The following is a 13887-nucleotide window of genomic DNA, read 5'->3' on the forward strand; positions in this document are numbered from 1 at the left end:
ACAGATTACTTCTGAATGAACAATTTATGGGATCAATTTTAGAGGTGCATGATGTTGACAAGCAAGGGAAAGTAAATGTTGCTTTAAAGTGAAGATGACACCTATTCAGTGATATTACAGCTTTAGTTTGATCAGGTGACGTGTTAACTAGTCGTTTCACTGCTGTACATGTAAGCCCTATACTACGAGTCAGGTTTGAAGCGTTACCAAGCTAACCTGGGTCAGCTGTATAAAAATGTTAAAATACTGATCACATTACACAGTAATATGGATTTGAAACGTTATGCACAAACTTTCATCGATTAGGAGTGGGGGAGGGGGGAGTTGCTTGTGCACACCAGACGGCATTAACGCTATGTGATTAAAGTGTGGCACTGACTCGACCCATGTGTTGACCTTTCCGCATTGTTTCAATGAGTTTGGCATTGGACTAGCCACGTGCAGTTCCAAACAGGCAGATGCGCAAGAGCCACGGTCATGAAACGGATGAAGCCTGCGCTGGAATATGAAGCGATCTGAAGCTGCCTAGCTTTCGAAAACCCTGAGTGGATCTCACTACTTTCATAGTCTACCCAGGGCTGGCGCTCAATTTATTTTTTAAGTTTGTGTATTCTAGTCTATGCACCAGCAGTTTCTTGTTTTGTCAGTCAATTGGTATATTCGTCTAGCCAGTTATCTAAATTTGTAGTAATCCTGGTCGAATGCCAACAGGGCATGCTGGGCACGTGCGCCAGGATGCACCCGTTGGTTTTGTTAGTCACACTGATTTTTCTTTCTGCCACTAAAAAAAAAATGCTCACAAAAGGCTAGAGCTAGCCCTGAGTATACCCCTCTGGTATGAAGAACACAAATAAATGCAACATGTGAAGTGTTGATCCATGTTTCCCCAAAAAATCCATAGGCACATATCTTTTCTCACTAATTTTGTGCACAGTCCTGTGAGCGTTCCTCCTTTGCCAAAATAATCCATCCACCTGACTAGTGGCATATCAAGAAGATTAAACTGCCTGATCATTACACAAGTACACCTTGTGCTGGTTCTAACATGCCTCCTTTGTCCTGGTCTTGTACACATTCAAATTGTGCCCACATTTTTTGACAGGTGAAGACAATTAAAATACTCATTTGTAATCCGATTTTTCTGCCCACCTCCAGAGGCAGTTAGGCACACATTGTGTCTAGATATTTTACAAGTGTAGACAGACCTGGACAGTGAAGCCATGTAAGTCATAAATATCCTGCTAAGTCAAGTCAAAGGTGCCACCTGTCAATGATTTTGTCACCAATATGAGTCTTAATTTGCATACAGGAAAGAAGTTCACAATCCGGAAGCAGTGGACAGGTTAGATGCATTTCTGAAAATGTGGATTCAATCAAATTCCAAAGATTCCCTTCGTGCCAGGTATAAACAGGACTAGAGAATCATTGACTATGTATAGCGATGCGGAAGAGCAAAAAAAAGCATTGAACAACGCTTTTCTGCGAGTGGTCTGAGGCAGTCGGTAATTAACGAGCGTTCTAAAGTACAACTAAACCCCAACGATTTAAACATCATCCCTCCAAGTAAAACTGATAAACCTACATTGATTGCTTCAGTAACCCCTAATGTAACAGAAGTCTTAAATGTATTTCAGTTCTTTTGAGATTTATTTGAACACTTCATTTTTCCATTCCAGTCACACACCAGTCAAGCACCTTCCTTACTCCAGGTGGAACATCAAGGGATGAGAGAAAGAGGTGGAACAGGAGGCCATGCAAAAGATGACAATATTTCACAGCATCATACAACTACATTTAATAAGACTTGCTTATTAGTACAGAAAAAGGGGAAAGGTGGGAACTACAACCTTGAAGCAGTAGTAGTAAGCATTAGCAGCATAGAGCTCCATGTTTTTTTTTTATTAGTTATACTGCAAATTCAGACAAGCATAGGTCCAAGTCAACAATTTCAAAGCCTTGTCAAGATAGAACCAGTAATCAAACAAAATAAGTATTACTTTGAAAAATTAATGAACACTTCACTTTTAAAAAGTAGTGATTTTGTCTGAGAAAAACTATTGAGCAAGTTAAATCTTTTTTTTTTTAGATCACCAAATGAAGGGCCTACTCAGAGAACATTCATGAAGCGTTATGAAATAGGTATATGAAATTTCCTCCACCACACATGATTTCCATTTTATCCAAACTGTCCCTTTCAGTTGCACAGTTTAATATTGCCAGGGTATAGTGTTTGCTTAACAAATAAATAAAATTTAATAAATACTTGGTGGTATAACTGTAATACTGACCCTTGGGAGAAAGCACTGGGTGAATACGAGATTAAGTTAATTAGTAGAACACTACCTGTACAAACTGGTAGAAAAGGCAAGCTAGAAGTAACATTCTCAGACCAGCATTTGCATTGGTGTTTTTTTCCGCTTATTGATGACAATACTATAGTACAGGAAGTAGTGATGTCACAACACTTCATATGGACCAATAGTCTATGGATATGAGGGCAAAAATCAGGTTAATGCCATCCCCGAAGAACGCACCTCATAATGTTAGTGTATCTTGGCTCAAATTTAAATCTAAGGCCAGTTGGTACACACTAAACTGTGACTAAAGAAATCTAGGTGGTTTGGGGACAGAAAAAAAACATGTCAAAGATTTAGATGTATGACTCCTATTATCAGGAATAAATTTCAACATGTCACACCCTCCACTTAATTATACAGTTCATCTGAACATTTACATTCATTCTTAAATACAATCTCACTGGTGCACATAGCCACTTTTCAGGTTCCTACAGGGGTTTACCCACCATCTGAAACTAAAGGGAGGGTCATGTAACATGATTAACGTTTTAAAAAGGTATTGTGATGTTTCACATCAGTGGAAGTGTTGTGACATCTTGGCCATACAATGTTATTGACTATACAAGGTGGGGTTATACTGCAGTAGCAGAAGCAGTAGAGTGGTAAGTAGCATTGTCCAGCTTCCACAACATCACAACTTTCTGCCTTTTCATTTTATTGCCCGTTCATTTGTTTTACATTGCCAATCACTTAACAATACCAACCTGTAATAGTTTTCTCCCCCCCCTCCTTAAATCATCATCACACTAATGTAAGCAACATCAGCGAGTTAACACATTAAGCTTTGTATTTAAAAAATCTACACACTTAAGTAACAATATTACAAAGGTTTTTCAGCTTCCAAAAATAAAATAAAGTGAACAAATGAAAAAGTAACTTTTTTCTAAAGAATTAGCATCATAAAATGAATTTATTCCAAGTAAAAATATAAAATAATATTAATGACATTGACCAGATATGAAAGTCTCCCCCAGAAATAACTATTAATGGTTGAGAAATAAGTCTGTAAAGAAAATACGAAATAAAAATACGTAAATGTTTAAATTATTTTCTTTTTTAGCAAAAATCTCTAAAAATAATGAAAAATTTCTCAGTACAAAGGCTACATTACTACTGGAAGGTACTAGCATGTAGAGTAGGTAAATACACAGTAGAAAATGATTTTAGTGAATCACAATGCTTGCAATGAAAATAAATCTGCAATAAAGATTTGCCTCTTTCTTTTTTCATATTTTTTTTTTTTTTTTTTTTACAAACAGTACAAACAGTATTGCACATTACAACAAAGAATCGAGGTTCTTAGCCTTAAAAAAAAAATGGGACTAATTCAAGTCTTCCGTGAATAGAAGGCTACCAGTCAATTGATGCACCTTGGGGGCTTTCGAACAAGTTACAGTTGAAACACTTGTATCTCTTAATAATATATATATTTTTTAACATTCCTTTCTCTCCAGCTCATCTGCTTACAGTATTGTTTTAAACAATCTCAGGCTAACAAAATTAGGGTGTTGCTTTTACAAAACAAAATGAAACGCATACTTTTAGGAAACATAAAAAAGTTCTTAAAAAATAACATTAACAGAAGATCTCTTTCACAATTCTGGTCAGCATAGTAAATGACTGATTATAAATATACAAAATAAGGGAAGTATCTTCAGTTCACCTGATAGACTTTTATTTATATAGAACAACAATTTTTAGGACTAATATTTTCCTAGGAACACTACCGCTCATGTTATGTTTGTCTTGGTGACACCGTGCTTCCACGGGTATAAGACCAGTGGGAAACTCACTCTAACCTCCTCTGTAATAAGGTAGACTCTGTACTACGTCATTATATTAAAGTTATAAAGCTCTAGCTCCTTCAGTTTTTTTTTTTCAAAAAATAAAATTTAAAATAAAAGCAAATAAGCATGACAAAAATAAAATCAACCACCTGTTAAATCATCTCTGGCAGAATTAAATTAATATATATTTTTTTTATTTGAATAAACTTAGAAAATATCAATTTCTCTCCTAATATATTTCAAAATTGAGGTATTGCAAAAGATCATGTCAGTCAGAAAGCACACTTTTTGTTTTTCTCCCAACAAAAACAATTGCTGACTGTTAAACTGTCCAGATACAAAGAGTAGTGCATAACACATCTATTATAGAGAAGGAACAAACATAGAAAACCCTTCTGGGCGGGGAAAGACATCTCACAAAAACACCCAGAATTCACTTAAATAGGGAGACTTATTATTACTCATGGTTAGCCTCTTTTTTGTTGTTGTAGACTTTTCTATCAATAAAAAAGTATCTTCGGTTTAGATTAGTTTACTTTTACAAGAAACAAACAAAATGGTTTGTCCTAAAGCAAACCGTTTTGCGACTAAAACCGAGAGAGGACGGCGGGGGTGCCAGCATGGGACAATCGCAACACACAGAAAAGGAGACAACACATCAACTCGCAATGTTGCAGGATCCAGACTGGATTGTCCACAAAACTGCTAAAAACCAGTGTAACTTAGCCCCAAACGCCACCACTCAAACCCAAACCAACCCCAGCAGCCAATACTTTGTTTATTTGTCCTGCATTTATAACTACCCAATACATCCCACCCCACCCATCCTATTCAACGGCACCCCATTCCATAGCCTTTTGATAAATACAAAAAAAATGTCCACCATTTTAGCAGGTCATTATTCTACTTCAAGCTTTGCAGGAAAATCTGGATAAATATGGTAAATCCCAGCTAGCACACAATGTTCTGGCAATGTTATCACAACCCCGTAGCCAGAGAACTTTATGTGCAGGCTGAGAAGGAGCTCAGTTTACTAAACCACAAGTCTCCAGTAGCTTCAATGTTCTGTCTGTCTTCTCATCACTGTCTCGTATGCCTTGTCACCACCACAGTACAAATGTTTCTAACTTGCACCTTTAAACCCGCAGGCATAGCGCTTGATGCTTCGCACAGTATCATCTGTGGTCTCCGTATGTGTTGGTGGTTTAAGTTGAACATATGTGAGCTCTTTGGTTTTTTTGGGGACATGACCCTGTCAACAGTACAGACAGCAGTTCTGTGTTTCTCAGATTCAAGCTCACTTTAGTCTGCGTGTCATATGTTCTGTGTATTTGGGTCAAACGTTGTGTGCGTACTAGGTCTGTGTATGTACATGTATGTATGTTTAAGAGAAAGAGAACCATCTGTGTAATGTGAGTGTGTGTGTGTGAGAGAACGTGTATATATCCACACGTGTGCATACACTAGTTCATGAAGTTTCACAGGACTTCTATGTCGGACGTTTACAACACTTAAAGCGAAATCACAGTTCTATAGGCATACTCAGACCCAACTATGTACGGTATAAAACAGAAATCGCACAATTATATTAACAATCACTGCAAAAAAAAAAAAGTACTTCACCTATCGTAGACAATTTTAAATGATATATCCTACATCTACTTGGATTCAGGTTTAATATTAAGGTTTCGTCATCTGGTTATGTTCGCCACCTTGTGCAGAAGCAGCCTGCTCATACTGCCCCTGTGGCTGTTAACTCCTCAATGGGGGTGTTGGATTCTTTTACCAGTCTGTCTTCCCTGTTGAGTCCAGTTTCATGCTAGTTGTACGTACATCTATATTGGTGCTGTGCAAACATGGGCAGAATTGAATAGTAGACATGAGACTGAAATTCTATTGCATGCAGCAACCTGATTGAAAAGAACATGCAGTTAGGGGCGACTCCCCCACCCCACATTATACTAGGCATCGTAAGGGACGCCCCTCTCCCTATGATAGCCTGTCATCATCCTTAACACCAGGTGACATCATAGTTGTTATAACACCCTAGCCTGAATAAAGTACTATTCAGCAGCATTACATCAACATAATACTAGAAAATAAAGTCCTAACAAAAATAAAGACCTACAAATCAAAAGCAAAACAAAATCTGATTGAGTCTTATGAGGTATTAATTTTACTATTTTCAGAGTCAAAATGGAGAGCAAATATAGCCATGTTTTTATTTTATTTTTTAAATCTGGTCTTCTATGGCCCAGACTACTGGATAAATGTATAGTCTTCCTACATCTTATGCCACCTATTTAGGGTTTCTGAATGCATGGATTTCATTTTTGCCTTTGGTAATATAAGGGGCGATATCCTAAAACATTTTTTAAATAAGTGCATGCTCCTTTCCCATAGAATTTAATTATCTTTATATGTTAGATAGATATATTTAAAACAAAAATATATATATACTTTTTAAATATATATGTACTGTAACTGTATAATCAGGAGACCCTGACCCACCAAGTCATGGAACAGGGGACTTGAACACAATATGTTTTTTGCTTACATCCCATATGTGTTTAGTGAGTTTTGAGCCAAAGTGCAAATTCTAAGCAGATAGACTTTTGCGATTCATTTTTTTCCCCCACCCTATTGTCATCATAAGGGTACACTGGACAATGAGTTCGTAATCAAGCAGTGTAGTTTGAAAATGAAAGACCCATGTATTTGTAGTTATCCTCTTCACTGATGTTGAGGTGGTGGGGAGGGGGTGCAGAGCAGGGGGGGGTGAGGGGTGTAGCGCTGTCCCGGTTAAGGGGGTTGAGGGGCTGTTGGGGGTGGGGCCGCGGGGCAGGGCTTATCCTCGACCCCCTCAGCTCCAGCGGAAGGACACGTGTCGAGGGCGGTCGCCCCCCTCCTTCACCAGTGGCTTGTGGAACTCTCGGCCCGCCCGGGAGTGGATACTGGCCCAGCAGTACTCACAGTAGTACTGCAGGCAGGTGACGTTGGCACAGAAGAAGGGGGCAAACTTCCCCCCACAGCGCGCCCCCTGGCACTCGTCACACATCTGATCGTCCAGAACGTACGGCTTCACCTCCACCTGAAGGAAGGTCAGAGAAAGGAGGCTTATTATCTTCTTGGCATGAGGTGTAGATTGAACTCAAACTTGAATCTCTATTGTCGGAATGTAAACAGAGTCCACATGCTTTATGCTAAATGTTTGACCAAGTGCAAGACATTGCCGTTTGACATTGCCGAGTTCTGAAATGTATATTTCTGTTACATGTATTATTTGCCCGTTTAATGTCAACTGTGACATCCTAGAGGCTAAAAATATCAACTTCTCAAATACATTTCTGTCTCTAGCTGTTCCTATTCTCTTCTCTATGGGTAAGGAAGGCACTGTAAAAGCAGATGTGGTGAATATTTCAAGAGCCAAAATGACTCATGTGTCCAAGTGTTGCACAACATTATTCTGCCTGGCACTCTTTATGCACTGAAGCAGGTATACTTCCACACAGGGGGGGCAGGGTAGCCTAGTGGTTAGAGCGTTGGACTAGTAACCGAAAGGTTGCAATTTCGAATCCCCGAGCTGACAAGGTACAAATCTGTCGTTCTGCCCCTGAACAGGCAGTTAACCCACTGTTCCTAGGCCGTCATTGAAAATAAGAATTTGTTCTTAACTGACTTGCCTAGTAAAATAAAGGTAAAATAAAAAAATTGAAAAAATTAAAAACACACAAAAATTTGGAGTCCGTTGACCGTTGCTGAGGGACAGACTATCCAATCTGTGTCTCCATGGAGATGACACACAGTGTGTGAGCAGGCCCTGGTTACATACAGCGATCCCTCCACTACAGCCTGACAGTGTAATGAAGGGTTCTCTTTAAACCTCCAGCCCTGGTAAGACTACGACTAGCAATGGCCAAAGCCAGAAACAGACTGGCAACCAGGCTCATTTTAATTTGGCACCAAACGGTAGGAAACGGACTGAAAAAGAGTACCTGAGCGTGTCCAACGGCCCTCATTTTTGTTTTCCGTTGCAAAATGTTTTGCTATGGTGTGCCCTGATGAATACGGCCAATAAATACCAGTATCACCTCGCTGAGTACAACAATGTAGCTGTTCTGAGGTACAGTAATTGAACCATTCTGACATATCATTAAGAGAATACCAAGAGGCCATTTACAGTTAACGGAATGATTGTGTTGCCAGAAGGAACAGAATTACAACGTGCAAACAAAGGTGTTGTGGATGGACACCAGTGAACTAGGCTTTAGGCCTCAACCACAAGAACGAACATTAACTAACCCTGAGAGAACTTGGGTGTGACGCAGTGGTGGTTGACGCTGAATATGGCGCTGGGTCAGACAGTAGAGCCAACCCAGGGAAGTAGTCTGAATAAAGACACTGCCTGCTCAACCAGCCACTGGGGTTGGATATTGGATTATGGCAGCACAGAGGGAGTGTGGAATGAGCAGCCCCCACTGAGACTAGCCTCTCTGGGCTGGCAGACGACCAGTCTTGGTTGGTCACGATAGGCCATGCTCTATAGGGCTAGCTCGCTCAAAATAACCCGGCCACGGCTAAAGTGAATATTCATGTATAAGGAAGTCCTATAATTAAACCTTCCCCACGTCTGGGACTTCAAATATCGGTCAGCCCTCCAGCAGCCGAAGGCCAGGGTGATTACACAGCCAACTCTATCCCACAGACCTAACCGGGGCTCCCTGTATTGTAGGCTGCGCCAAACTGTCGGTTGGATACCAGCATATAATGACAGCTCTTATGTATAGGGTCTTAATGAGAGTTAAAGAGTTCAGATCCACAACAGCACACCATTGGGCTCCCGAATGGCGAAGCGGTCTAAGGCACCGCATCTCAGTGCAAGAGGCGTCACTGCCGTCCCTGGTTTGAATCCAGACTGCATAACATCCGGCCGTGATTGGGAGTCCTATAGGGCGGCACACAATTGGCCCAGCGTCGTCCGGGTTTGGCCGGGGTAGGCCGTCATTGTAAATAAGAATTGGTTCTCAACTGACTTGCCTAGTTAAATAAAAGGTTACATTAAAAAAAAATAAGAAAGCCTACACTAGGGCCTACTGGGAGGTTACACTAGGGTCGTGTTCATTCGGCAACAAACGGAAGAAAACTGACAAACAGGGAGGTACTACCTGGACCTGTCCAATGAGAAACACTCCTTTTTGTTCACTGTTGCAAAACCTTTTCTGCTCCGTGCCCTAACGAACACAACCCAGTCAGTCATTCTTCATCTGCTAAAGATATCTCCCTGTTATCCAACTTTTAGGGCCACTCCTGAAGCACTATTGCTACGGAGACAGACATTATGAATACAGTGTTTGGTCTCACTCACCCGTTTGTCAATGTCGTTGTGCTGCAACTGAACAAATCGGGCGCTGATGGCGGCGATGTAACTCTGCTGATTGGAGAAGGCCACACGGCCCGCCCCCTTGGGGTACTTGAGCTCCGGGTCAGTGTCAATGCCGGCGTAGCACACACCCCCATACAGCCTGTCCATGATCATAGCTAGTTCCACTAGAGGACGAGAGAGAATGTTATGACTGCATGCCGTAATTTGTCTAATGAAAATGTTATCATATTTTTTATGAGACAACCAGAATGATGCGACTTGAATAACATTCTTTGCCAATAACATTGTCCTGAAAGTGTGCATTACAGTAGTCGTCTTTGACTGTTGATTTAACTAGGGTTGGCCACATAGCAGACAGCCAGTCAGTGATATTGGTCCCAAGCACAGAAATGCTGAACCACCTAAAGAGCCTTGCGTGAATATTTTACATGACTGGCAGTTAGCGAACCGCCTGGAAACAAAGTGGATTGGTTTCTCACTGGCAAAACTGTATTGTTGATTACAGCCTGTAGAGACTACGGTCTACGCCAGTCGATCTTACACAGAAAATCCACCAACCTATCCACTGATCTACATCCGTTTTGACCAATCCCCTACCTGCGCGTAGAGGCCGAGGCACCCCCCCCACAAATATAGTCTTGCGGGGGTCCAGCGGTTGGGAGCCATCCATCACAAAGTCACTGTCACTCAGGTTCCAGGGGCGGATTTGGACCTGGAAAAAAGAAATGCATCATTAATGAAGTAATGTGTCTGACGCGAAATCCACACTTACACCCTTATACCCAACCGGAACCAAACTGCCTTGGTTATTTTCCTTCCAAGCCCAGTTAGAGCAACTATGGTGAATGTAGAACCAGACTGGCACAGTACAGGTCGGCTTGTCTCGGTTTAGCTCAGCTTAGTAGTGTGAAAACGGTATTACAGTACAGTACTGCGGTATTCACTGACTGGTTTGTCCTTGATAGTGGGGCTGGAGACACAAAGGTAAAGCTTCCCGTCCTCCTCGATGCAGGCGTCAATCAGGGCCTGGACAGAGGCCTCCTCTTGGAACAGCAAGAAGGCATAGCCTGGAAGAAGAGACAGAAGAGTTTTTAGACTAAAGAAAAAATATATATATCCTGTTCACAGTAAGTACACTGTGTACTGTCTAAAACCTGAACCACGGAAAACAGTACCTTTCAGCCTAAAAAGCTCAAATCAAGTCTGTTCAGTTTCAGTACCAAAAAAAGTACCCCGTGCAAAATGTATCAACCTAATACTCTCCAAATCATTTTGGAAAGTTACGGTGCGCAACGATTTCCTCCTGTGGGATGATGAGGTCTGGCTTTGCAGCAGAGAGATACAGAGAGAAAGGGAGGAGAGGGCTTGTCGGTGTGCATTGTTAAATCATCTATTATTGAAAGGGTTGGAGAGGCAAGAGTTGGCCTCGGGTCAAGGCCACTCTGTCAGTTAGGGAGAGTTGGGAAGTTAACTAGGGTCATGCCTATTCCGTAATTGAGAGTATGGGAGTCAGCTAGCTTCACTCGAGGAGCAGTCGCATAGCTGTGTCCAATGGCCCTAATATCACACTATTCTTCTGGTATTAGCATTTGATATGGAAACAACACAGTATCAATTGTGTGAACAAAAGATCATGAGAAAACACAACGGAACAAGAAAATGATGACACATTAACGGTAGACAAAGTGTCACAGGAGTATTCCATTCAGTGGAATAGAGTACATTTGCAGCAACTAATAGGCCAGCACCGACCAGAGCCATACAAGTAGCATGCATCTCCACCTCTGATGCACATGATTTGACATATCCTTAACTAGAGGGCCGTGATCATGTGAGCAAAACTGTGGAGCCACCAGGGACGTGATGTGGGAACCTGAGCCACAAAGCAGAGCGGGCAGCAGAGTGGCAGGATGGAGGGAGGGGGAAGCAGGGCCCACACGCAGAAAGGACATACATTTATGGTGCAGAAGGCTGGCAGAGGCGCCGCCTGCCGCTGCGTGTGTTTCTTGTGTCAGCTGACTGTGATGGGGCTACTGCTTTTCAGGGGTATATGCGGGACGCAGAGCGCCTGGCCGGGAACGGAGTGGCAATTAGGGGAACAGAGAAATGTGCAACTGTCAGGTTTTACTCTCAGACATTCCTCAAAGGAACTGCTGCAGCGGGTGAAGAGGTGGAAAGATGAAAGAAACATACTCAGTACAACGTGTGTGTGTGTGTGTGTGTGTGTGCAAATGAAGGTGTGTGTGTGTGTGTGTGTGTGTGCGAGAGAGTCTGTGCAAATGAAGGTGTTTGTGTGTGCGTGCGAGAGTCTGTGCAAATGAAGGTGTGTGTGTGTGTGTGTGTGTGAGAGTCTGTGCAAATGAAGGTGTGTGTGTGTGTGTGTGTGTGTCAAAGAACGTATACACGAATGACAGTATATATATGTTCAAGTCCATGCATGTCACCACGAGGGCTGCATCAAGCATTTCCACTCCCCAGTCCTCTCGCCTTTCTCACTGAGCCCCGGCAGTGCTTAGTCATCATCATCACACACACACCTGAGTGGACGTGTGTGTCTAGGGTCCTTCAGTGAGGTCACAACCAGCACTCGCTGTCCACCTCTCCAGCACATCCAGGCCCTTCAGAAGGGGACTTAGTGTCTCTGATGTCTCACACGCGTCAGTGACAGCATGTTCCTCCCAGGTTAGTACCCCCTTCTCTGGCCCCCGTCTGCCTGCGTCACAACAGATGAGTCCGTGTGCATCACACTCGCCATGAGCAAAAACAGGAGGCCCCAGAAGTCAATGCTGCTATATGTCAGCACAAGGCCGTTTTCAGTACATCAGGAGGACTAAAAACAAGGCAACAGTAAACATGTCGTCCCCCACGAGTGATGCAGCGACCCCGCTTGGGCCAATTGAGATATCCCGTGTGACTAATAAGTTTCTGTTATCGTGTGTGACCCATTAAATTGACCAGATACTCAAGTGACCACGAAGAATTAAAAATACATGTCTTCCAAAATGGAAGGCAGTTGGCCTGGGTACCAAGCTCTAACTAATCCACTTCCTGTACTCCATGTCATGTGCCAAAAGACTCTTTGGAAGTGGCAAGGAGTGGAATGTTAGCTGAAGAGACTGATACTCAGACTAGAAGGCAGTCGGAAGGAGGCAAGGTCAGGTGAGACCATTCTAGCCAATAAGAAGGCAGATACGAGTGTGACCAACACAAGTGTTTTTTTTCTCTCTCAGAGTTGCCACGATGTCACGTCTTACTTATCAGTACACTAGTAACAAACTAAGCACTACGAAACTTCTATTAGATCAAATAAGCCATTACATTATTTGTTAACCAAATTAACCAAACCCGACTCTCATTGACATCCAAACAACAACAAAAAAATCAGAAAAACGCCACCTACAGATTTTGTGCCCAGTTATCACTCTCACTTTGCCTCTTCCTCCCTAGTGTGACTCACACATTTCTGTTAATTACTACAGCTTCCGCCTTGGGCCAATCTGTGTCATTTTGTAAATGCCGGATCTTTATGGCATCATTCACCCCAGTTTTGTCAAAATCATGCCGGTGCTGTCTGAGATATCGCGTGATTAACGTATGAACGGACGGAAACCGATCTGACCGATTTCATTGCAGGGGACAAAAACACAGGAGGTGGAACTTCAGTCATCACAAGACGTGTCAATAAGTTGCGGGAAAAATGATTTGAAGACAGACGTCTAAGGAAAAGGATTGCAAACAAGACACGAGGCCTATGATTCTCCATTAAGTGGACATTTCAAAGTACACACACCACCAGGTGGAATTGTTCAGTTGCAGACTGGCAGTAGTGCAGCCTGGTTGCACACTTAACACTCATGTAGTAAATCATCCTGACCAATGAACCACATTTCCCAGGCCACAACCATAACACAACCACTAAACGACTAGTCCATCTGTGTGTCTCTGCTATTGGTTAACTAAGACCCGACTCCTCCTGGGCCCAACATGGGGAAAACCTAAGACAATCAGGATAATGGAAACAGGCTGGTGTGTGCCCAATGTGCTTCGTCATAACCTCAGAATAGAAAAAAACACATTAAATAAAGAGGGTTGTGCCATCGGGTCGGGAATCATGTGGTTTAAGCACTGAGAGAGAGAGACTGCGTGCAGCAGTCTTCAGAAACGGCAGCGACAGCCAGAGGCCACAGTCAGGCAAAGGAACAGCGTGTTCTGTCCCGGAGCAAGAGTGGGTAAAAGAGAGAGAAAGAGCGCGCGAGAGAGAGCGACAGACAAAGAGAGCGGGAGGGAGACGGAGAGAGAGCGCGCAAGCGACACAGAGAGAGGGAGGGAGAGAATGGTGTGTGTATGGAGGAGAAAAATA

The 13887-nt window shown here is 42.4% G+C and overlaps 1 protein-coding gene across 9 annotated transcripts in view; it reads right to left on the reverse strand.

The window, feature by feature from the left end:
- Positions 1-1780: 1780 nt before the first annotated feature.
- LOC135512449 (cytoplasmic polyadenylation element-binding protein 3-like) overlaps positions 1781-13887 on the reverse strand; it is a 60969-nt gene continuing 48862 nt past the window's right edge. For all 9 annotated transcript variants that reach the window (XM_064934488.1, XM_064934483.1, XM_064934484.1 and 6 more), the window contains 4 exons: positions 10476-10594; positions 10125-10239; positions 9510-9691; positions 1781-7235 (listed from right to left, as the gene is read on the reverse strand). In XM_064934488.1, coding sequence (XP_064790560.1) covers positions 7008-7235; positions 9510-9691; positions 10125-10239; positions 10476-10594 — 644 coding nt within the window. In that variant the 3' untranslated portion in view covers positions 1781-7007. The remainder of the gene's footprint in view (positions 7236-9509; positions 9692-10124; positions 10240-10475; positions 10595-13887) is intronic.

Source organism: Oncorhynchus masou, chromosome 24 (genome assembly GCF_036934945.1).
Source record: "Oncorhynchus masou masou isolate Uvic2021 chromosome 24, UVic_Omas_1.1, whole genome shotgun sequence".
NCBI lineage: Eukaryota > Metazoa > Chordata > Actinopteri > Salmoniformes > Salmonidae > Oncorhynchus > Oncorhynchus masou.